Source organism: Rhinopithecus roxellana, chromosome 8 (genome assembly GCF_007565055.1).
Source record: "Rhinopithecus roxellana isolate Shanxi Qingling chromosome 8, ASM756505v1, whole genome shotgun sequence".
In the NCBI taxonomy this organism is placed as follows: Eukaryota; Metazoa; Chordata; class Mammalia; order Primates; family Cercopithecidae; genus Rhinopithecus; species Rhinopithecus roxellana.
The window spans coordinates 91,979,667-92,001,264 of NC_044556.1; the positions used below are offsets into that span (position 1 = coordinate 91,979,667).

At 47.6% G+C, this 21,598-nt stretch overlaps 3 protein-coding genes across 3 annotated transcripts; 1 reads left to right on the forward strand and 2 right to left on the reverse strand.

The window, feature by feature from the left end:
- Positions 1-6,333: 6,333 nt before the first annotated feature.
- On the reverse strand, positions 6,334-7,249 carry LOC104666730 (histone H2A type 3). The gene has a single exon (XM_010368857.2). The coding sequence runs from the start codon at positions 7,170-7,172 to the stop codon at positions 6,780-6,782; it is 393 nt and encodes a 130-aa protein (XP_010367159.2). The 5' UTR covers positions 7,173-7,249; the 3' UTR covers positions 6,334-6,779.
- A 217-nt stretch (positions 7,250-7,466) lies between these two features.
- On the forward strand, positions 7,467-7,905 carry LOC104666729 (histone H2B type 3-B). The gene has a single exon (XM_010368856.2). The coding sequence runs from the start codon at positions 7,485-7,487 to the stop codon at positions 7,863-7,865; it is 381 nt and encodes a 126-aa protein (XP_010367158.1). The 5' UTR covers positions 7,467-7,484; the 3' UTR covers positions 7,866-7,905.
- A 5,864-nt stretch (positions 7,906-13,769) lies between these two features.
- On the reverse strand, positions 13,770-14,289 carry LOC104666728 (histone H2B type 3-A-like). The gene has a single exon (XM_010368855.1). The coding sequence runs from the start codon at positions 14,287-14,289 to the stop codon at positions 13,909-13,911; it is 381 nt and encodes a 126-aa protein (XP_010367157.1). The 3' UTR covers positions 13,770-13,908.
- Between the last annotated feature and the right edge of the window lie 7,309 nt (positions 14,290-21,598).

Consider the following 21,598-nt stretch of genomic DNA (forward strand, 5'->3'; position numbering starts at 1 on the left):
TGAGGGACTCATGAAAAGTCATTTTGAAGCTACAGGTTGTGGCATAGAAGGGCTCACAGACAATTTTAGAGTAAGAATGTCACACCTATGCTAGGTGAGTCAACTTACCCCTCTCCACCTCCCATCCTGGGGGCAGGTGTCCATAGGTGTTGTCTCTCTCTGCTGTCAGACTTTTCCCAGATAAAGTCCTGCTTACGAAGACCAGAGCTCAGGTGCAAGAGCAGGAGGGGTCAGCCAGAAGGTCAGGGATGGGTTAGCTGGTGAGTCAGGAAAGGGTCAGTGGAAGGTCAGGAGGGGTCAGGCATGTGGGGTCACCCAAAGGGTCAGGAGGGGTCAGCTGGTGGGTCAGGGAGGGTTAGGAGGGGTCAATCAGAGCATTAAGAAGGGGTCATCAGTGACTCAGCAGTGGGTTGGTGGTGGGGCCAAGGCCCCCTGGGGCCTCGCCTGGAAGCTGCTCACTGTCCCTCGGGCCACACGCTGGAGGTCACAGCAAGTTGGCAGGCCAACCTGGTGTCCCTGCTAAAGGACAGCTCCAAGGCCGTGTGTGCCAGGGTGGGGGGACCTCTCACCACAGGTCCTGTGGGCTCCACCCTGACACTTCCTTTTTCCCATGAGCTCATCCAAACCACGACTTGAGTGACCACAAGCCATGGACTGTGGACGTTTCCCAGAGCTCCAGGCTCATACTCACCCACTTGATACTCACTCACATCTGTTCAAGGGGCCTGACCACCCTGCAGAGAATCCTACAGAAGGTTCTCCATGCCCCAGCCCCACCCGAACACTGAGACTTCCCTCAGTCATCCCCAGCCCGGGAATGGCTCCATCCTTCTCTGGTCACTCAGTTAAGTAAAATAGACAAACGAAAGTTGTCCATGCAGGCTGCTGTAACAAAACACCACAGCCTGGGAAAGTTAAAGACAACAGGGTTTAGGGCTCGCAGCTCTGGAGGCTGGAGTACAAGATCCAGAGATAAGTCATAAGTAGAGTTTGTGGGTCTCAAAGGCAGAGGCGTGGCAGGACCAAAATACTGAATATTCAGGAGACAGTGAGTAAACAGAAGGCCTCAGGGGCCTCAGGGCACTAAACATTGATGATTGCTAAGTACACAAGTGCCACTTAATGTGCAGGATCACTAAATATACAACAGAAAGGCACTAAGTAATTCATAGTCATAAAATATACCAGAGACACTAAATATTCAGGATCACTAAACACATAGGAGGAACTAAATATTAATGATCACGAGATAGGCTGGGCACGGTAGCTCATGCCTGTAATCTCAGCACTTTGGTAGGCCAAGGAGGGCAGGTCACGAGGTCAGGAGATTGAGACCATGCTGGCGAACACAGTGAAATCCCGTCTCTACTAAAAATACAAAAAAAAAAAAAAAAAAATAGCTGGGCATGGTGGCGGATGCCTGTAGTCCCAGCTACTCAGGAGGCTGAGGCAGGAGAATGGCATGAACCGGGGGGGCGGAGCTTACAGTGAGCGGAGATCATGCCACTGCACTCTAGCCTGGGTGACAGAGTGAGACTCCATCTCAAAAAAAAAAAAAAAAAAAAAAAAAAAAAAAATTATATATATATATATATATATATACCCCAGAGACACTAAATATTCAGGATCACTAAACACATAGGAGAAACTAAATATTAATGTTCACAAAATATACAAGAAGCACTAAATCTTCAGGATCACTAAATACATTAGAGACATTGAAAATCCAGGATTGGTAAATGTATGAGAGGCAAAGTGTTCATGCTCACTAGGTATACAAAGTACACTAAATATTACATATTCATGGTGACTAGTTGTACAAGAGGCACTAAATATTCATGATCACTAACTATACAAGAAGCACTAAATATTCAGGATTGCTAAATTTATGAGATGCACTGAATACTTTTGACCACTATATATACAAGATGCAGTACATGTTAGATGTTAATGATCCCTAAGTATACAAGAGGCACTAAATATTAAGATAAATAAACATGAGGCTTAGGTATCTAGGATGACTAGATATGCAAGAGGCACTAAATATTCAGGACAACACTAAGTATACAATAGGCACTGAATATTCAGGATACGCTAAACAGGCCTGGCTCATTTGAGGCACTCCCGTTGGGATCACCATCCCAGCCCACCTTTCCCTATGGCATGCCTGTGTCTCAGTGGCCACACCTGCCCACCATGGACCCACCAGCTGACCCAGCAGCTGACTCATCCTTGATCCCTCCTGACCCTCCATTGACCCTTCCCTGACTCACCAGTTGAACTCCTCCCTGACCCCTCCTGACCCTCTGCTGGCCCTCGGTGGGTGGTGAAGGCCCAGAAGCCAGGTCTAGCCTGTTCACCAGATACCTGCTGTCCGGGAAGCCTGGCTCCCACCTCAGCCCCACAGGCCCACTGGCCACAATGCTTTGGGCTAGTTTGTTATCTTGACAGGAGAAACCTGGAAGGGCCTGGCCAGCCGGTGACCAGTAGGGCCCTCTCAGGGCCATGAGTGGGCTGAGGGCACAGCCCACTGGGCAACAAAGGTGGTCTGGGGCCCAAGGGCAGCTCCACAAGGGGTGGCTGCTGGGTCCAGGGTTTGGAAGCCAGGTGGTGCCCTGGACTTGGCATCCCCAGCCACCTGCACAGAAGCAGCTGCCACTAGGCAGCGGTGGGACAGATATGGCCAGCATCCCACTGCAGCTGACTCTTGGTGAGCGGCATGCAGGAAACTAGAGACTCTTCCAGGCAGGTCTGAGGCCTACTCTGGCGATCAGAGTTGGGGGCCCTGTGAGATGGGAAAACACACAGACAGGGACAACGAGGATGAGTTCAGTACAACCCACACTGGACAGGGGTCAGAGCAGGTACCCAAAACTGCTTTCCTGAAGGACTGGCATCACAAACGCTTTAATGCAGCATCTCAGGAGAGGAAGAAATTGCAGGGAAGAAGGTGGTAGTTTTTTATGTTTTGTTTTCTTTTTAATTGGAACACTCAAGCATTTTGGTGTTGAGCCATGTGGGAACTGACCAGCTGGGGCTGGGGAGAGACCCACGGCCAAGAGAGAGGAGGAGAGGGATGTGGGACACAGCTGAGCCAAGCCGCATTCTGCAAAACTGCAAGCTTTCTCTGTGGGTTACTCCTGAAGCTGGCTTCAGCTGCATTCTCCCTCTGGGACATATGTCCTTTTCTCTTCTTCCTCCATAAAGTGCCTGCCCATAGGGATGTGTGAAGTGTCAAGAGTAAACTTCCAGAGAAGGTGGGTGCATATTGGGAATGCAGCGGGCAGGGAAAGGTCACGATTTATCCACAGGAAGACAGCCAGCCCTGTGGAGATGAGCTGCCCACAGCCACCAAGAGTACCCTCTTGTCTCCACAAGGTCCCCAAGTTATGGCTGCTGCTGCACCAAAGGCAGTCCCTGCTGCCCCTCTTCATACCTGGGGTAGGCCAGTGGCATCCTGGAAAGCACTAGAATGGGCCTCTCTCCTCTCGGGCATCTGGTCTACCCTCCCCACAGCCTTTCTGGGACCCCAGGCTTTCTTGCCTTGCCTTTCTGTTCTCCTGGTTACGGGATGATTTGGTACACATTCGTGTATTAGGTTCAGATTTTTTAAAAAATTGAGTGGTGAAATTCACATGACACACAATGTACCATTTTAAAGTACACAATTCAGGTGCATTTAGTACATTCACAATGTTGTGCAGTTACCACCTTTGTCTAGTTCCAGAACATCCTCATCACCCCTAAAGGAAGATGTCCCCACTAGGCAGGCACTCCCCTCCTCCAGCCCCTGACAGCCAACAGTCTGCCTTCAGTCCCTATGGATTTGCCTGTTCTGGACGTTTCGTATCAATGGACTCAGACAATCTGTGGCCTTTGTATCTGGCTTACTTCACTGAGCATGTTGTCAAGGTTCGTCCCTGTAGTAGCATGTCAGTGCTTCATTTCTTTTGAATGACTGAATAATATTTCATTGTAATTGGATAGACCCCAATCTGCTTACCCATTCCTCAGTTGATGGACATTTGGGTTGTTTCTACCTTCTGTATTTCATGAATAATGCTGCCATGAGCATTTGTGTACATGTTTGTGAATAAATGTATATTTTCATTTCTCTTGGGATTATATACCTAGGACTGGAATTGCAGGACCATACGGTGATGTCTTCTTTATGCGAGAGTCTAATGAAGCTGGGTGCTTCATTACAGGCTCATGCCTGTAATCCCAGCACTTTGGGAGGCCAAGGCAGGCAGATCACCTGAGGTCAGGAGTTTGAGACCAGTCTGACCAACAAGGTGGTGAAACCCTGTTTCTACTAAAAATATAAAAATTTGCCAGGCGTGGTGGCAGGCGCCTGTAGTCCCAGCTGCTTGGGAGGCTGAGACAGGAGAATTACTCGAACCCTGGAGGCAGAGGTTGCAGTGAGCTGAGATCTCGCCACTCCACTGAGATCATACCACTGCACTCCAGCCTGGGCTACAAAGAGATACTCCATCTCAAAAACAAAAAACAAAAAACAAAAAACAAACAAAAAACAGCCAGGCATGGTGGCGGGCGCTACTTGGGAGGCTGAGACAGAAGAATCACTTGAACCCAGTAGGCAGAAGTTCCAGTGAGCCGAGATCACTCCACTGAACTCCAGCCTGGGACACAGGGCATGGCTTTGTCTTAAAAAAAAAAAAGAAAATAAAAATAAAAAAGAGTCTAATGAACTTTCTTTTACCGAAGCAGGCAGCACTGGGTAATTTACTACATTTCTGAATTGGATAACCGAATAGAGAACCAGATCTTAGACAAGAGCTGTCCAGTGGAACTTTCTGTGATGCTGGAAACATTCTGTATCTGTGCTAACATGGTATCCACTGGCCACATGTGATTAGGATGACTGACGAACTGCATTTTGTATTAAATTTTAATTATCTGAAAATTAAATAGCCTGTGTAGCTCATTGCTGTGTGTGAAACATCACAGCCTCAGAGATAACAAACGCAGTGCTACCCCAAAGTAGCCCTCCCACTAAGCTGCCTCCCCCTTCACTCCATTTGAGTACCTTTTACAAAATCTGGAAATCCTTGGTGATAATCAAAACACTTAAGCCCCCAGACCCTGCAAAAACCTTAAATACCATTAAAGGGTATTTGAAGAGATAGAGTGACCTACATAGATATAAATACATAAAGATAAATTTCAACTGAAAATGAAGGCTTTCACAAGAAAAATAATGAAAAGAGCTCTGAAGGCTACTCCCTCTCCTGGCCAGTCCTTGCAGTTTTGTTTTACTGAAATGCTGCCCACTCATGATACACACTGTGAATATTGTGCTGTTTAGATCCACACTGTTGGAGCAGCTGCTTACCAATTTTTGAGTCAAATAGTTTCATAGCACTGGGATACTTTCTAAAGACACGCAGATTTGTGGTTAGCTGGTGTCCAGGAAGCCCTGACTTGAGTAGACCCAATTTTAGTAGGGTAAATATAAATTATATAATATTCCTGAATCATTTTACTGGCCTATATTTGTTATTACAATAAATAATAATTGCTAATTACCCTGATCTGATAATAAATGTATTCAAAATATCACTATGTACCCCATGTAATATACAATTGTTAGGTGTCAATTAACTAAATACTATCACATTGGGGATTAAAGAAAAAATAAAAACAAAGGAATCATCCATATTTTGAGAAATAGATTAATGAAAACTACACAGATAACAACAGAAGAGTAACACTTTCTGAGCTCTGATTTTGTGGCAAACATTTTTTAAGGGATTATAATGGATTAAATCAATGAATTTAGCCTCTCTCCTCCAAGATTTAGAAGCTATTAACACAGCCATTTCAGTTAATTTGCCTGGAGGTCTCCGACACTCTTAAACCCTCCTTTTTATAAGGAAAAATGTAGTTACAAACAGTTATTTTCCTCAAGTCCACATGTGTCATCATTCATCTGGTTCTAACAATACTCATTTTAAATTTGCTTAACTCGCAGATTTAGTTTTCCTTTTCAAAATCAGTGTACAAATTATTTTGTTCTGATTTTAGCAATCAATTTAAGAGGATCTTTGATTAATGTTTGACCAACTCGAATTAAACAAACTAAATTCCTTTAAATAATTATCCTATTCCAAATTAAGTCTTCTTAGAAGGTTTATACTTTTCAGCATCTACTAATCTGGTTCCTTTTAAGTACTGAACCTTTCCTCATGACCTTTAGAATTCCCAGCCAAATAGATTAAATCTTAACCCTGGTGGAGCTCACATTGTTAAAACTTAGCAATTTAAATAGAAATCCATAGACTCACTCTTCAGAATCAAAGTGCAAACTACTTAGAGATCATAAATACTTTTAATATCAGATAAATCATTAAGAAATTGCATTCTGTACTTGACGACCACACTGGAACCTTGTCGGAGTCAAGAGAACTTGTCACTAGTAATTATGAAGACACCTTTACGGTGAGCGTATTAAAACCCCTACCAGAGGTTTTCGATGGGACTCAAGAGCAAGCGGTAGCCACCTGTGGGCGAGGGTTCCTTGCTGTTAACAGAACACATTGCTCACCAGGCGAGTATGCGGCCCAATCAGTCTCCAGGGTCTCGGTTCCCGTTGCGCCCTTCCCCATGGCCACTGCGCTCATTCATGAGCCTAGGGTGATCAGGCCTCCGTCCTATAAAGAACTGCAGGCTCAGTGAGGCTCTTTTCTCGAGATGGTGGGTGGCTCTGAAAAGAGCCTTTATGTCCATCAAAGGGGCCCCAGGGGCAGCGGGCGGCCTCACTTGCCCTTGGCCTTGTGGTGGCTCTCCGTCTTCTTGGGCAGCAGCACGGCCTGGATGTTGGGCAGGACGCCGCCCTGTGCGATGGTCACACGGCCCAGCAGCTTGTTGAGCTCCTCGTCGTTGCGGATGGCAAGCTGCAGGTGGCGCGGGATGATGCGCGTCTTCTTGTTGTCACGCGCCGCGTTGCCGGCAAGCTCCAGAATCTCGGCTGTCAGGTACTCCAGCACCGCTGCCAGATAGACCGGGGCGCCGGCGCCCACGCGCTCGGAATAGTTGCCCTTGCGGAGCAACCGGTGCACGCGGCCCACGGGGAACTGCAGCCCTGCGCGCGAAGAGCGCGACTTGCCCTTGGCGCGAGCCTTGCCGCCCTGCTTACCGCGACCGGACATTTCCGATTCAGGGTCAAAAGACAAGGAGAATCCAAAAGCAAGACCGAAAACAAGAGGTAAGAGAACTCCAGCGAGCCCTTATCTATGGTAAGGAGGTAGGCTAGACCGCGGAGTTCGATTGGATGGCTATGGTAGCCAATCAGAAAAAGAACCTGGCACTCCTAATTTGCGTATTCCTTTCCCAGCGATGACGTAGAACAACGTTTGATCCAATCAGAAGTGAGCAAATCCTGAGCCTTCATTTGAATACAAAACGTACAAATAGAGTTACTCCGAGCGCTGCGCGTTTCTTTTTGGAGAGACACAGCCATCATGCCAGACCCGTCCAAATCGGCTCCTGCGCCCAAGAAGGGTTCTAAAAAGGCTGTTACCAAGGCGCAGAAGAAGGACGGCAAGAAGCGCAAACGCGGCCGCAAGGAGAGCTATTCTATCTACGTGTACAAGGTGCTGAAGCAGGTGCACCCCGACACCGGCATCTCGTCCAAGGCCATGGGCATCATGAACTCCTTCGTCAATGATATCTTCGAGCGCATCGCCAGCGAGGCCTCCCGCCTGGCGCACTACAACAAGCGCTCCACCATCACGTCTCGCGAAGTGCAGACAGCCGTGCGCCTGCTGCTGCCGGGCGAGCTGGCCAAGCACGCCGTGTCCGAGGGTACCAAGGCTGTCACCAAGTACACCAGCTCCAAGTGAGGCGCGTCCCGGCGCCCCGAACCCAAAGGCTCTTTTCAGAGCCACCTCCAAGCTCAAAAAGGAGCGTGCCACCTGGTCTGGTTGTGACCTGTGATTTAATTGGAGTAATGGGGGAAGGTAGAGCGAGCCGTGGGGGCGCAAGTCTTAGAGATAAAACTAGGCTTCCTGTTTGTAATGGCGCATTTCCCTTAGAAAGGCTACGTTCGTCTTCTCTTGGCCACAGGCAAAGTCAGAGAGGGCGCAGTACAGGAGATTGAACCATGGATCCTAGCCAAAGATCTGTGTGTGGCGTACGCCCTGCGCATGAGGAGCGTGGATCACCTCCAGAAAGATCTTGTGCCACTTCTGCTCCCCCAGTGCCTCCTGGTGGCTGAGACCGGAGGACGTGCTCTCTGAGGTCCGGGGTTGGGGGTGAGGAGGTTGTCGCGCCGTCTGGGTGCGGGCGCTTGGGTCCGTCCTTCTCCCGCCCCTTTCCTCCCTCCTTAGCGACAACTAGACACCGTGAGCTTCTAGCCAAAACATTTTCAGCGGCGTTGCGCCTAAGTAGCTCTGTATGCCACGCCTTCCTGCTTTAAACATCAAAACGGCAGGCTCACAGATCTCCTTATCACTCAGTTAAAATTTCCCCAGTTAAGGGATTCTGGTATTTTATCCCAAAAATGTGTGTGTATGTGTGTGTACGCAAAATGCACAGTGAAAGATTATTTTGAATAATGCAAATATAGTGCTTTTTAAAAAAATTCCAGCAAATCATAGGCAAAATAACTATGATCTTTGGGTGACACATTAAGTAAAAGCTAAGGCATGCAGGCCTGACTGGGGCCCAGGCTGTCCTCCCTCTAAAAATACCCCATATCGGTGTCACCCCAACCACCCTCTAAGCAGAAACATTGCCTGGAATTAGAATTCAGATTCCAAGCTCAGTTCCCACTGGTAGAGGATGCACTCTACTCAGGATCAGTTCCCACTGCACACCCCCAACACAATGAGAGCCACGCATTTATCAACATTTAACTTCTATGGTCTCGTAAAGTATATCAATTTTCTTGGGTTAGTTTTTTCTTAAAGGGAGTTTTCTTTCCTCCAAATTCTTTCTGTAAATAGGCTTTATTTATTTTATTTTTATTTTTTGAGACGGAGTCTCGCTCTGTCGCCCAGGCTGGAGTGCAGTGGCACTCTCGGCTCACTGCAAGCTCCGCCTCCTGGGTTCACGCCATTCTCCTGTCTCAGCCTCCGGAGTAGCTGGGACTCCAGGCGCCTGCCACCACACCCGGCTAATTTTTTTGTATTTTTAGTACAGACGGGGTTTCACCGTGTTAGCCAGGATGGTCTGGATCTCCTGACCTCGTGAGCCACCTGCCTCGGCCTCCCAAAGTGCTGGGATTACAGGTGTGAGCCACCGTGCCCTTCCTAGGCTTTATTTTTTAGAGCACTTTTTCAGAGCAATAAGCTTTTTTATTAGTAGTACATAATAGTTTTACATATTTGGGGGATACATATGATATTTTGTTATACGCATAGGCATAACAATCAAACCAGGGCAACTGGGACATCCGTCATCATATTCACCCCCTCTTTAGGTCGAGATCATTCCAATTCCTCTCCTCCAGCAATACAACTAATTATTGTTAGCTGCAGTCACCCTACTTTTCTAACCAACACTAGATGTTACTATTTCTCCTAAGTGTATTTTTGTACCCATTGATCAGCTTCATCTCCTCCTTTCCCCACCACTCTTCCCAGCTTCTGGTAACCAGCAATCAACTTTCTATCTCCGTGAGACCCGTGTTCTTAGCTCCCACGTATGACTGAGATCATACAGTATTTGTCTTTCTGTGCCTGATTTGTTTCACTTAATATAATGTCCTCCAGTTCCATCCATGGTGCTGCTAATGATGGGATTTCATTATTTTTTTATGGCCAAATTGTATTTGAATGTGTAAATATATCACATATTCTTTATCCATTTATCTACTGATGGACACTAAGGTTGACTCTCTTTCTTGGCTGTTATAAATAGTGCTGCAATGAACATGAGACTGCAGACATCTCTTTGATATACCTATTTCCTTTCTTTTGGGTATATACCCAGCAGTGGGGTTGCTGGATCATATGGTAAGTCTGTTTTTAGTTTATTTAAGAATGCCCATACTCGTCTCTATAGTGGTTGTACTGATTTACATTCTTATTAGCAGTGTACAAGCATTCCCTTTCCCTGCGTTCTCACCAACAGGTTATTTTTTGTTTTTTTAATCAAAGTCGCTTTAATTGGAGATGATTCCATCCAAATTATTTTATTTACTGCATAATAATTAGCAAATCTGACTTAAAATTTCCATCTGAGATGGGTGAGGGGCAATCTCTTAAATCCATTTCAGATTGTATGCCAATCTGGAGGGATTTTGTAGGCATACAATCTGACATGTATTTCAGTGATTGTCACTCCCCCATATCAGATAGGTGAGATATGAACCTTAGTTTAAAAATCTGGCTTAGTTTGAGAATCTTGGCATGTCTCTCCAACCCAGAAAATGCTTCCATTTTGTTGAGTGGGTCCTAATTCCCTTAGTCTCCGTGGATTCTCACATATTTGATGTGCACTCCGTTTATCATTAACATTTGTCTTTCTCCATTGTAACACTATAATTAGAGAAATGGGTTCTGGGCACAATTGCTTTGAATTTTCTCCATTATAAAATCTCAGTAGCAGGGATCCTGTTTTACCTTCTTTGTCTCTCCCTTAACAGATCCCTGCCCTGGGAGGGAGGTACAAATCCCATGTATTCTGGGCCTGGGGGTGCTAACGCAGCAGAAAGAGACAGACAGCCTGTTTTTACTTCAAGTTTGTGTCAGGGGAATCAGAAGGACTGAGACATGAATTGACTGACATTTGACATTATCCATCACAAAATGCCTTCTTAGAGAATTACACTTGGAAATGGTCATGAAATGTTCATCTTCTGCCTGATTTGATCTCTGGCACCAACCAGCGTTGTTGCCTTGTGCTAACACAATCATTCACTCTGTCTGCTGGAGACTGGTTTCACTTTATTAAACCTATGTTTTAAGTTCATTAAGGTGGAGAACTATACGGATCTGTGAGAGTAATTTCACAGCTGCAAATGTTTAAGGTATTGACATCCAATCCATGCTGACAGGAGGCTGAGGGCTTGGATTTTCCAGTCATTGGGCACTTGTTTCATAGTGGAGAGGACTGGATTCAATAGCTTTTCATACAAATTCTATATTTCTTGAAAATACTAAGGGTGTTGACAAGCCCCACCTACTTTTGATGATGGATCACTGTTTAATATTTGGATTATAACTGGGGATGCAAAGAATTGAATAAAATGCCTATGACAAAGTTGCCATTCCTGTGTATTTTTTCTAAAATTTTTTTGGAGCATATATCAAAACAAAACAGAAAGGAAATGAGCCCGTGCACTGCTAGCATTGTAACCATATGGAAATGATCCCATGCTCTGCTAACACTGTAACCATATGAACACTGCATGCATGCAGTCACTGAGGTGGGGAGGGGAGAAGAGTGGGTGCACCATCCAGCTCATTAAAAGAGTCAGTTTCACTAAAATTTTATCAGTTTGATAATAATCTATCAAATTATTTATGTTTTGAACAATGTGTACTGTCGAGATGATTTTTCTAAAACACTGAGAGACTACCCAGAGGTATGTTTTAATTTCAATGTAGACTTTTTTGCAGAGAACGATAATAGACAAAACACCATTAAACATACAATAGATATATTATGGTAGGGTGAAATTTTAAGGCAAATGGAGAATAGAAATAGGCATTCAGGGAGAAAAAAATCATCTGAAACATCTCATTGTCAAAGAAAAATTTGGTCATGTATTTTATGAATTGATTATACTATCATATTGATATTCCAAAAGACACCTTAAGACTGATATGAGAATTTTGATTTTTAAAAAGTCCCATACTGGTATTTGTATCTTTGCAACTATTTTAATTATAAATAAAAATATTTTAGATAGCTTTAAAATATGCGAAGTTCTCAAAGATTCTTTAGAGGAACCACGCAGGAAAAAAGGTGGGGAGTAGCGGACAAAGCCGTTTTGGTAGAGGATGTCCACATTGACCTTTCCTTCTGCATCCCAGGCACACCACGCGTTCCCTTTGGAGAGATGACTTGGGGGGGAAAAATAGTTTTCATTTAATTTTATTAAAAAATTATTTCTCGGCCGGGAGAAGTGGCTCACGCCTGTAATCCCAGAACTTTGGGAGATCGAGGCGGGTGGATCACGAGGTCAAGAGATCGAGGCGATCCTGGTCAACATGGTGAAACCCCTTCTCTACTGAAAATACAAAAATTAGCTAGGCGTGGGTGGCGCACGGCTATAGTCCCAGCCACTCCGTAGGCTGAGGCAAGAGAATCGCTTGAACCCGGGAGGCGGAGGTTGCAGTGAGCAGAGACCGCGCCATTGCACTCCAGCCTGGGCGACAGATCAAGACTCCGTCTCAAAAAAAAAAAAAAAAAAAAAAAAAAAAAAATTCTCATTTAGCTTTATTGAACTTTTATTCCCTGCTGGAAACGGTGACACAAATGCTCAATACTTCGAATTTTCACAACGGTTTGGGGAAGCAATTACTGGAAATCTCCTTTTTCTGAACAAGAAAAGCCAAGTCATGAAAACGTAAACAATGCCCTTTCCAGAGCGAAAACTCTTCGTGCCAAAGAGCTTTCCTGCGCCAAAATGGCAGTCCCCAAATAAATGCCGTGAATTTGGAGGGGGTAGGAAAGGAATTCTGTGTTGCTAACGCCTCTCAGAAAACAATATGGTAGAAGAGGGAGGCAGCTACATTTGCTCAGAAAAAGGGAATTCTTTCCCTCCTGAATTAACCCCTTTCCCCACCCCCACTCCCAAAAGGGTTAAAGCTACCGGCAGCTGGGGTCGCTTATTACATCCGGCTCCCCAGCGCAGGGCGCTGCTTTGACGCAGTGCTTCGATTCGGTATCAAACATCCTGCCATCGCAGTATCCTGCCAGGAAAATATCCTCCCGGAATGTTCATCACTTAAATCTAAGTATGTCTCTCTGTTCCAGGCAGGGATGGAAGTCTTAAGCAAATGCAGAGCCAGGCACCACCGCCAGGGCAACGTGACAACGCCCATGCCCTCAGAGCCCGTGGTCTTGCGCCACGTCTGGCCTCACCCATGGGGTGCGAGTAGGGATGGGGAGGTTGGCACAGCGTCTTTCTGGGGGAGGTGACCCGCACCGCTTACATGCACGGCGGACGCCAAGCTCAGTTGGACGCCGTCCTGAACCGGGCGCAAGCGCTCAACATCCAGGAAAGCACCACTTGCTTATAAAAGACATTTGGGGTCGGACGCGGTGGCTCACGCTTGTAATCCCCGCACTTTGGGAGGCCGAGGCGGATGGATCAGCAGGTCAGGAGATCGAGACCATCCTGGCCAACATGGTGGAACCCCGTCTCTACTAAAAATACAAAAATTTAGCCGGGCGTGGTGGCCCATGCCTGTAATCCCAGCTACTCGTAAGGCTGAGGCACGAGAATCGCTTGAACCCAGGAGGCGGGGGGTTGCAGTGGGCCGAGATTACGCCACTGCACTCTAGCCTAGCGACAGAGCAGACTCCGTCTCAAAAAAAAAAAAAAAAAAAAAAAAAAAAAAGTCTCGTCGTGTGTTAACATGCCTGCGCGGAGGGAGGGGGTGGAGAGGGGGTCCTTGATCGGCTCCCAACATTACTGAGCTACATCACCTGAGCACTGTTTCTACCCCGATTTCTGTAATGAGCAGTTTTTCTCGTTCTCTGCCGGCGCACGCGCGCGCGCGCACACACACACACACACACACACACACACACACACACACACACACACAGAGAGAGACAGAGGAGGCTCAGATTCGGCCGCACCCGGCAACCGCTAGGGTGCATGGAGACATATTAGGTTACATAACCCTTCACCGTGTTCGAAACCCTTTCTCGATCGTGTGGGTGGCTCTGAAAAGAGCCTTTGGGTTCAGGACACCGGGACGCGCCTCACTTGGAGCTGGTGTACTTGGTGACAGCCTTGGTGCCCTCGGACACGGCGTGCTTGGCCAGCTCGCCCGGCAGCAGCAGGCGCACGGCTGTCTGCACTTCGCGGGACGTGATGGTGGAGCGCTTGTTGTAGTGCGCCAGGCGGGAGGCCTCGCTGGCGATGCGCTCGAAGATATCATTGACGAAGGAGTTCATGATGCCCATGGCCTTGGACGAGATGCCGGTGTCGGGGTGCACCTGCTTCAGCACCTTGTACACGTAGATAGAATAGCTCTCCTTGCGGCCGCGTTTGCGCTTCTTGCCGTCCTTCTTCTGCGCCTTGGTGATGGCCTTCTTGGAGCCCTTTTTAGGAGCCGGAGCCGCCCGCGATGACTCCGGCATGGCGAGGTGACAAGAGCTCTTAGACGAACGCGGCCGCGAGGCTGGCAGGGCTTTGATTTGCCATCTTTATATTCAAATGAAGGCTCCAAATCTGTAGGGTCTGATTGGACGGCCTGACGCCGCGGCCGCCACTGGGAGGAATTTATGTAAATAGGAGAGTCCGGTTCTTCTTTCCTATCGTACGGTGGTCCAACCAATCCCAAGGCATATCCGCCGCGCACAGGAGCTGAGGCTGCGCATCTTTGTTCAAAGCCTTTGTTTTAAACCTGGAGATTTTTGTGTCCGCAGCGGATCTGGACGTAGCTAAAAGAAACTGAAAAACGGTTTCAACCCTAAATTGCAGTCTTCTCTGGCTGTGAGGCACATACATGGGGGCATTTTTTTTCCTGAGGCCCACAGTTAAGGAGTGGTAGTTAGTGCTTATTTAGAAGGGGAGGTGGGGGTGGGAATGGCAGTTTGCAAGGACCTTAACCCTTCATTTCTTGCCCTTCCCTCCATTCCTCCAAAGATCAAAGGGATGCATTCCTCTCAGAATTCAATTGTAAATCCAAACGGTTCGTTAGGAAATATAGAAAATAGTACAGAAAACATACAAAGGTACTTAAATTGGAATTGTAGTCATGAGCAGAGTTTTAACTGGAGAAAGAAATTGAATGGTTTTCAAATGAAACCTAGTCCTTCCTATTGTTTTTACGATCCCCCCAAACCCCTTTGAAGTGACAGCCATAATGCAAAGGGCTTGCTGTGGGCGATCTCATTTGTTTCCCAGTGTCCCCAAGAGGTGGGTACTGTGATTGCTTGCGATTATCCGTCAGAGGGCAGGCTTATGGAAGGCACTGTCTCCGAGCTGCACCCCTCTCCCCGCCATTATATTAACTCCCAATGAAGAAACGTAAGGTGTTGTGTATTTCAGCTTCAACTGAAGAGCTGGTTAAAAAAGCAGAATCTCAGGCCCACTCCAATCTGATTGAGTCAGAATTTGCATTTTAAAAAGACTTGTGGGCACTTTACAATTTGAGAAGCCCTAGTCCAGAGGTCATTTATCTGCACTAGCTGGGGCAGATAATTTACCTCTCCATACCTCCATACACTCATCTGTGAAATGAGGCTGCCAGTGTCCACCTGATAGCGTTGCTGAACATTAATGAGTGTGAAGCAGCGGGCAGAGTGCCCAGCATCTATTTTGTGCTTAATTCCTGTTAGCACCTTTCCTTCTTAGGACTGATCCAGCCATAAGCAGCTTGGGCTACCTCAGCAGAGAGTGCTCTATGCCCGGGGCAGATCCATCACATAATATGTAGCACGAACCTTTCTCTCTCACCAGCATGCTGACTGAGCTTAATTCACAGGGAAGGATGGCTTTCACGTTTGAGTCTCCAGAGCACAGAATGTGGCACCCAGCAGGGGCCCAGTCAGTATTTGCCTGTGAATAAGTCTGTGAGCTGAGGCAGTGCCTTCTACATTCAAGTCTGTCCTCTGAGGTCTTCTGGGCATCTTGAGACTGTGGGTTCCCTGAGTGGCTTTAGGCATACCCAGCATTAAGCACTTTATCTGTTTCCTTTTGAAATATGTGGTTGCTTTAACAAGCATTTCTAGAGTGCTCACTGAGAGCTGGCTAGGTAAGCACTTAATAAATACTTGATTGAATTTAGTTCTCAAACAGCCCTTTGACTAAGATTCTCTGCTTGACTAAACTCTGGTCAGGCTCCAGAACCTCCTCCTGGGTCCATCTGTGCACTTTCTTTTGAAATCCAGTTTTAGGAAGAGCCTCGCTAAGTCAGTTTAATCAGAACCCCTGATTCTGAATATCTGATCGCCCTCTGTGCTATCTGAGGGGTACCTCATCCTCCATCCCCAGGTGGTGTCTGATCACCCTGCCTGCCTCCAGCAAGAGCCCTGTGAGGTTGGTTTACCCAGAATCCCCAACCCTGATTTCCTCCTCCTCTTCTTCTTCTCCTTCTTCTTCTCCTTCTTCTTCTTCTTCTTCTTCTTCTCCTTCTTCTTCTTCTTCTTCTTCTTCTTCTTCTTCTTCTTCTTCTTCTTCTTCTTCTTCTTCTTCTTCTTCTTCTTCTTCTTCTTCTTCTTCTTCTTCTTCTTCTTCTTCTTCTTCTTCTTCTTCTTCTTCTTCTTCTTCTTCTTCTTTTCAGATGGAATCACCAGTAGCACAATCTCAATTCACTGCAATGTCCACCTACCGGGTTCAAGTGATTTTCCTGCCTCAGCCTCCTGAGTAGCTGGGATTACAGGCATGCATGACCATGCCAGGCTAATTTTTTGTATTTTTAGTGGAGACAGGGTTTCGCCATAAAACTGCTGCCCTCAAGTGATCCACCCTCCTCAGCCTCCCAAAGTGTTGGGATTACAGGCATGAGCCACCGTGCCCGGCCCTGATGTCTCCTCTTAGTACTGTTCTATCCACTGATCTACCCTATTCCTGTCTATACATTTCCACTTGTCAGTGCAGTACTCAGAGTTGAGCCCAGTTTCTCTACCCTGCTGCAGAATCCCACTGCAATGGTCCTAATCCTACTCTATCATCCTGAATGAAATCTTCCTCACCATGCTTTAACAAGTGTTAATATATATACATATATAGTACTGCTTGCCTTGGTCCTGCCAGCCCAGTAAGAAGCTGGTCTTCCCACCAGGTTCTTACTAAGGCTTCCTGGCTTCCTACTGGTATGGGAAGGTTTGAAACAAAACTTGGAGTGGGACAGGAGGTGGGCATTCTAAGGACTTTGGGTAAGAATATGTCTTTCAGGTGATAAGATTTAGGATTTGCTCTGCCCACCATCTGGCGGCTGCTTAGTGGTGTCAGGAAATCAGCCCTGGTTCTCATGGGTGATTGCTAGGGACTCAAAGTCTGTGTTCCCTCTAAATTTCTAGGTTGAAAACCCCCATCCCCAGGGTGATGGTGTTAGAAGGTGGGGCCTTTGGGGGATGATTAGGTCATGAGGGTGGAGTGGCATGGTAGGATTCCTGCCCTTATAAGAACAGACACAAGACAGCTGGCTTTTCTCTTTCTCTGTGCTGCAGGGCCCAGGGGAAAATCTTTCCCATTACCCTCTGAAGGTTCACTAAAAATCAGCTGACAAAAGGCAGATTAAAAGAGAAAAGCATACACATTTATTTGATCATAGTTTTGTGTGACACAAAAGCCCTCAGAATGAATACAGAGGAAGCTGTCTATTTTAATGCTTAGGTTCAACAAAATTTGGACTGCTATGTAGAAATAGGATTGGGCAGGATCTACTGCTAATACACTGAGTGAGGACATCCAGCAAGGCCTGTCTGTCTAGATTCTTCTTGGCCTCTCTGCGTGGCATTCGTTCCTCTTGGGTATGAGATAGGACCCTCTGTGAAATGGGAGTCTTATGACCTACAACCAAACAAGGTGGCCCAGAGAATTTATGGTCAGCATTTGCACAGAAAGGCAGGAGTTAGAGTAATATTTTTAGGATTTGTTTCTGGCTTTGGGAAAAAGGGGTTGTGGTTTTTATGACCTGCCTTGGGGAAGAGGGATTCTAGTTTCTATGGCCAGTCTGGGGGAGAATGGGACTGAGATAGGAAGGCAGGAGATCAGAGAAAGTTTTTTGCTTCTGAGGTCTTCATTTTAGGATATCGCTTTCTAGCACCATGTGAGGACACAGTGAGAAGATGGCTAGGTGCAAACCAGTAAGAGTGACCTTACAAAACCCAATCCTGCTGACACCCTGATCTCGGACTTCTAGCCTCAGATAATCAGCACTCGTTGGGGGAAAATAATGACATAAAATGTATGTGTTGTGTAATTATAATGTGCAATTTGTATTAAATGTCTTTTTTTGTTTTTTTGTTTGTTTTTTTTAGGTGGCAGAGTCTTGCTCTGTTGCCCAGGCTGGAGTGTAGTAGTGGGATTCATAGCTCACTGCAGCCTCAAACTCCTGGGTTCAAGCAATCCTCCTGTCTCAGCCTCCCAAGTAGGTGCATGCCACCATGCCTGGCTAATTTTTTTTTTTTTTTTTTTGTAGAGACAGGGTCTTTCTATGTTTCCCACATGGGTCTCTTTTCTCCCAGAGACTTTGATAAATGTCTGTTGTTTAAGTCTCCCCTTCTGTAGCATTTTGTTAGAACAGCCTGAGCCAACTGAGACAGTGTCTTGGATCAAGGCCAATATGAGGTATTGGCAGATGGACACTATGGAGTAAACTTGAAGCTTTCCTCATGTGAAGAAAAGAAGGAAAAAAGAAGAGAGGGAAGGAAGGAAAAGAAAGAAAGAAGGAAAGAAAGAAAGAGGGAGAGTTGGGGAGATGGAGGGAGGGAAGGACAGGGAAAGAGGAAGAAAAAAGAAAAAGAAACAGTGGCCTCTAGCTTAGTGACCGGGTTTAGATGATTAAGAAAAATAATAAACAACTTACCCCGCCCCTCGCACTTCTTTGATGGTTCTAGAGTACAGTACCTGGGCTGGAAGCCAGTCTACAAATGTGTTGAATGAATAACTGAATGCATGAAATCAGCTCATCTTTACACCTTAGATTTTTGTGCAGCTCTGGATGATGTATCCTTCTTTACTAGGATAAGGGGTTCCTGCAGTGAGTGTTTTCCCCACCAGTCAAGAAGCCAGTTCCCTTTAAGTCTCACAAACAAGCATTTAACACAGGCAGGGCATGTTCACTGAGGCCTGTAATCCCAGCACTTTGAGAGACCCAAGCAGGTGGATCCCCTGAGTCCAGGAGTTTAAGTACAGCCTGGGAAACACAGCGAGACCCCTGTCTCTGTTTTTTTTAAGCATTTAATAAAATTGCATGTTGCAATGGCAAATGTACATGCTCCATCCAGACCCTACCGGTAGGGTGGGATCTGTGTGGGGGACAGTACTCTGCAGATAGAGAGAGGACAGGCTTCTAGGCTTCCCAAGGACTAGAGGGAACCTTGTGGGATTTTAAGTGGGAGGAACTGGGGGTGGCTGAAATGACAGGGTGTGCTGTGGAGTTCTGCAGGGAACTTTGGGGCCTCCCTTAATGCTTGCAGGATTGCAAAGAAGGAAAAAAGGGTTTGGGCAGCCGTGCACTTCGCAGGGCTTCCAGTTGACATCCTATGGACAAAGGCCTTCCTGCCACAGCCAAGGTGCGTTTCTATCAGGAGCGACTCCTGGGGCACCTGAGGGCAACCTCCTCCCAGCGCGCCCCCACCCTGCTTAAAGGCACTGGGTTGCACCGGGCCAGCACCTGGGGGCTCCCCAGCCCGGCACTGGAGACAAAGGCTGGTGCCCTTGGGGACCTGGTGCCCAAGAGAGCAGGCCCTCTGACCAAGGCGAGGAGGCACATCGGCTGATTCCCAACGCCCAAGTCCGCAGAAGCAGCTTTTGTGCTCATTTCCATTGCACTTCAGTACTTAGAAAAGAGCTGCAAATGCCAGCAGCAGGTGGTGTGGATGCAGAAGCAAAGCAGGAGCATGAAAGCCAATCAGTGAAGCAGCGGCGAGGCCCGGGCGAAGGCACCAGCCTGGGAACCCGAGGTGTGCTCCCCGAGCAGCGGGTCTGGGGTAACCTGAACGGCGGCCTTTGGTGGCCCTGTCCACCCAGCGAGGCAGCTCCTGCCCTACAGTAGCTTTTGGCGAAAAGTTCTTCAGCGCCAGTGATCTCCCCTCCCCAAGCTAATATTATACCACAGATTTCTCTTCTTACTTACTGCAATTAAATCTCTTACCGGCTGCTGACTGCGAAGCTGGTGGCTTCAAGCAGCATTTGGAGAAGATATGGAAACCGGCAATGTACGTATCACAAGACATAAGGGAATTTTATGTAATAAATAATAAATAATAAATATTTATTATTTAACCAGGAGAGGTGGTTTCCACCAGGGAAGGGAGAACCGCGGAGTGTGCGGGTAGGGGTCCCCTACGGTGGGCTAGGACGGGTGCAGGGGGAGTGCGGGAGGAGGTGGGCAAGTGGGGGATACCGGGGTTGGCTGGGTTGGGAGGGGAGGGGCTCTCAGATGGGAGACAAGAGATATGCAGGGAGGGACACTGGGAGGAAGTGGGGTGGGAGGATGGCGGGAGGGTCGCGGGGAGGGGAGCAGGAGTGGGGGCAGGGCCTCCGGGGGATGGGTGGGGAGGGGAGCTGGACTGATCCCCGATTTACCCTGAGGAACACCCAAGCCGGCCTCCTCCACCCCGGAAACGCCGAAGCAGCCTCATCCCTGTGCCACAGGGGTGTCAGGAAGTCTTGGTGACATCCAAAGATTGGGGAGAAAACATTAAGGCACAAACATGCATAAAATACAAAAAAATCCAAACTCAGAAACAAAATCGAGGGTCGCACAGAGGCAACGGAATGAAGGGTGGCTTTGGAAAGCTCGAGAAGGCGCATCAGCCAATTGGTTTGTGGTGTGAGGCGGGTGAGAATGAATTTAGAACCAACTGGATACTGCACCCCTAAGTATTGGGGCGTCACAGCACCGCCGCACCCCTGCACTGTGTACCCATCTTCCCCTGCACCCCTGCAGCCCCAGCATCCCAACATTCCTGCACTCTACTGCCGGGGCTTCCCTCTATCCCTGGCACCCCTGTGAACTCAGCACCACACCATTTGACAACTCTCCGCCCGGCACCCCTGCACTTCTGCACTCGGGTACCACTGCACCCCTGCATTCATATCCTCTACACCCACACCCCTGTAACCCCAGCACGCCGGAGCCCCAGCACTCCTGCACTCAGGGACCCCAGCATCCCCGCAATTGGTCACTCCTATAATCCCAGCAGCACCCCGTCTGACACCCTTGCGTCCGCCACCCCAGCACTGCGGTACCCCGGCATCCGTGAAGCAGAGCACCATGGCGCTGCATGCCCTGAGCCTAGGCTGCCCGTTCGCGCAGGAACCCAAGACGAAGCACAGCGGCGTTGCGCCTGAAGAAGTGCAAGACTAGTCACCAACACACCTAAGGAAGCCGGCTCCAGTGCCGCCTCCGTGGGGCGCGGGCTGGAGATGGAGGCCCAGGTCTCTGGACTGCGCAGAAACATTTTTCCCAGAACTGCCCAAGACGTTAACTAAGTGAAGTGAGTTATTTTCCCAAGTGCACTTGAAGCTTCTTTCCCAGGCCAGGATGGGAAAATGGGCTGACCACCGCGTCCCTGTCCATCTGTGTCCTCCAAAGGAGGCTGGAGGATCACTTGAGGCCAGAAGTTCAAAACCAGCTTGGGTGACACGACATAGCAAGACCTCGTCTCTATAAAAAAATTTAAAAAGTTAACGGGTGTGGTGGCCTGCGCCTATTGTCCGCCATCTACTTGGGAGGATGAGGCGGGATGATAGCTTGAGCTTGGGAGTAGG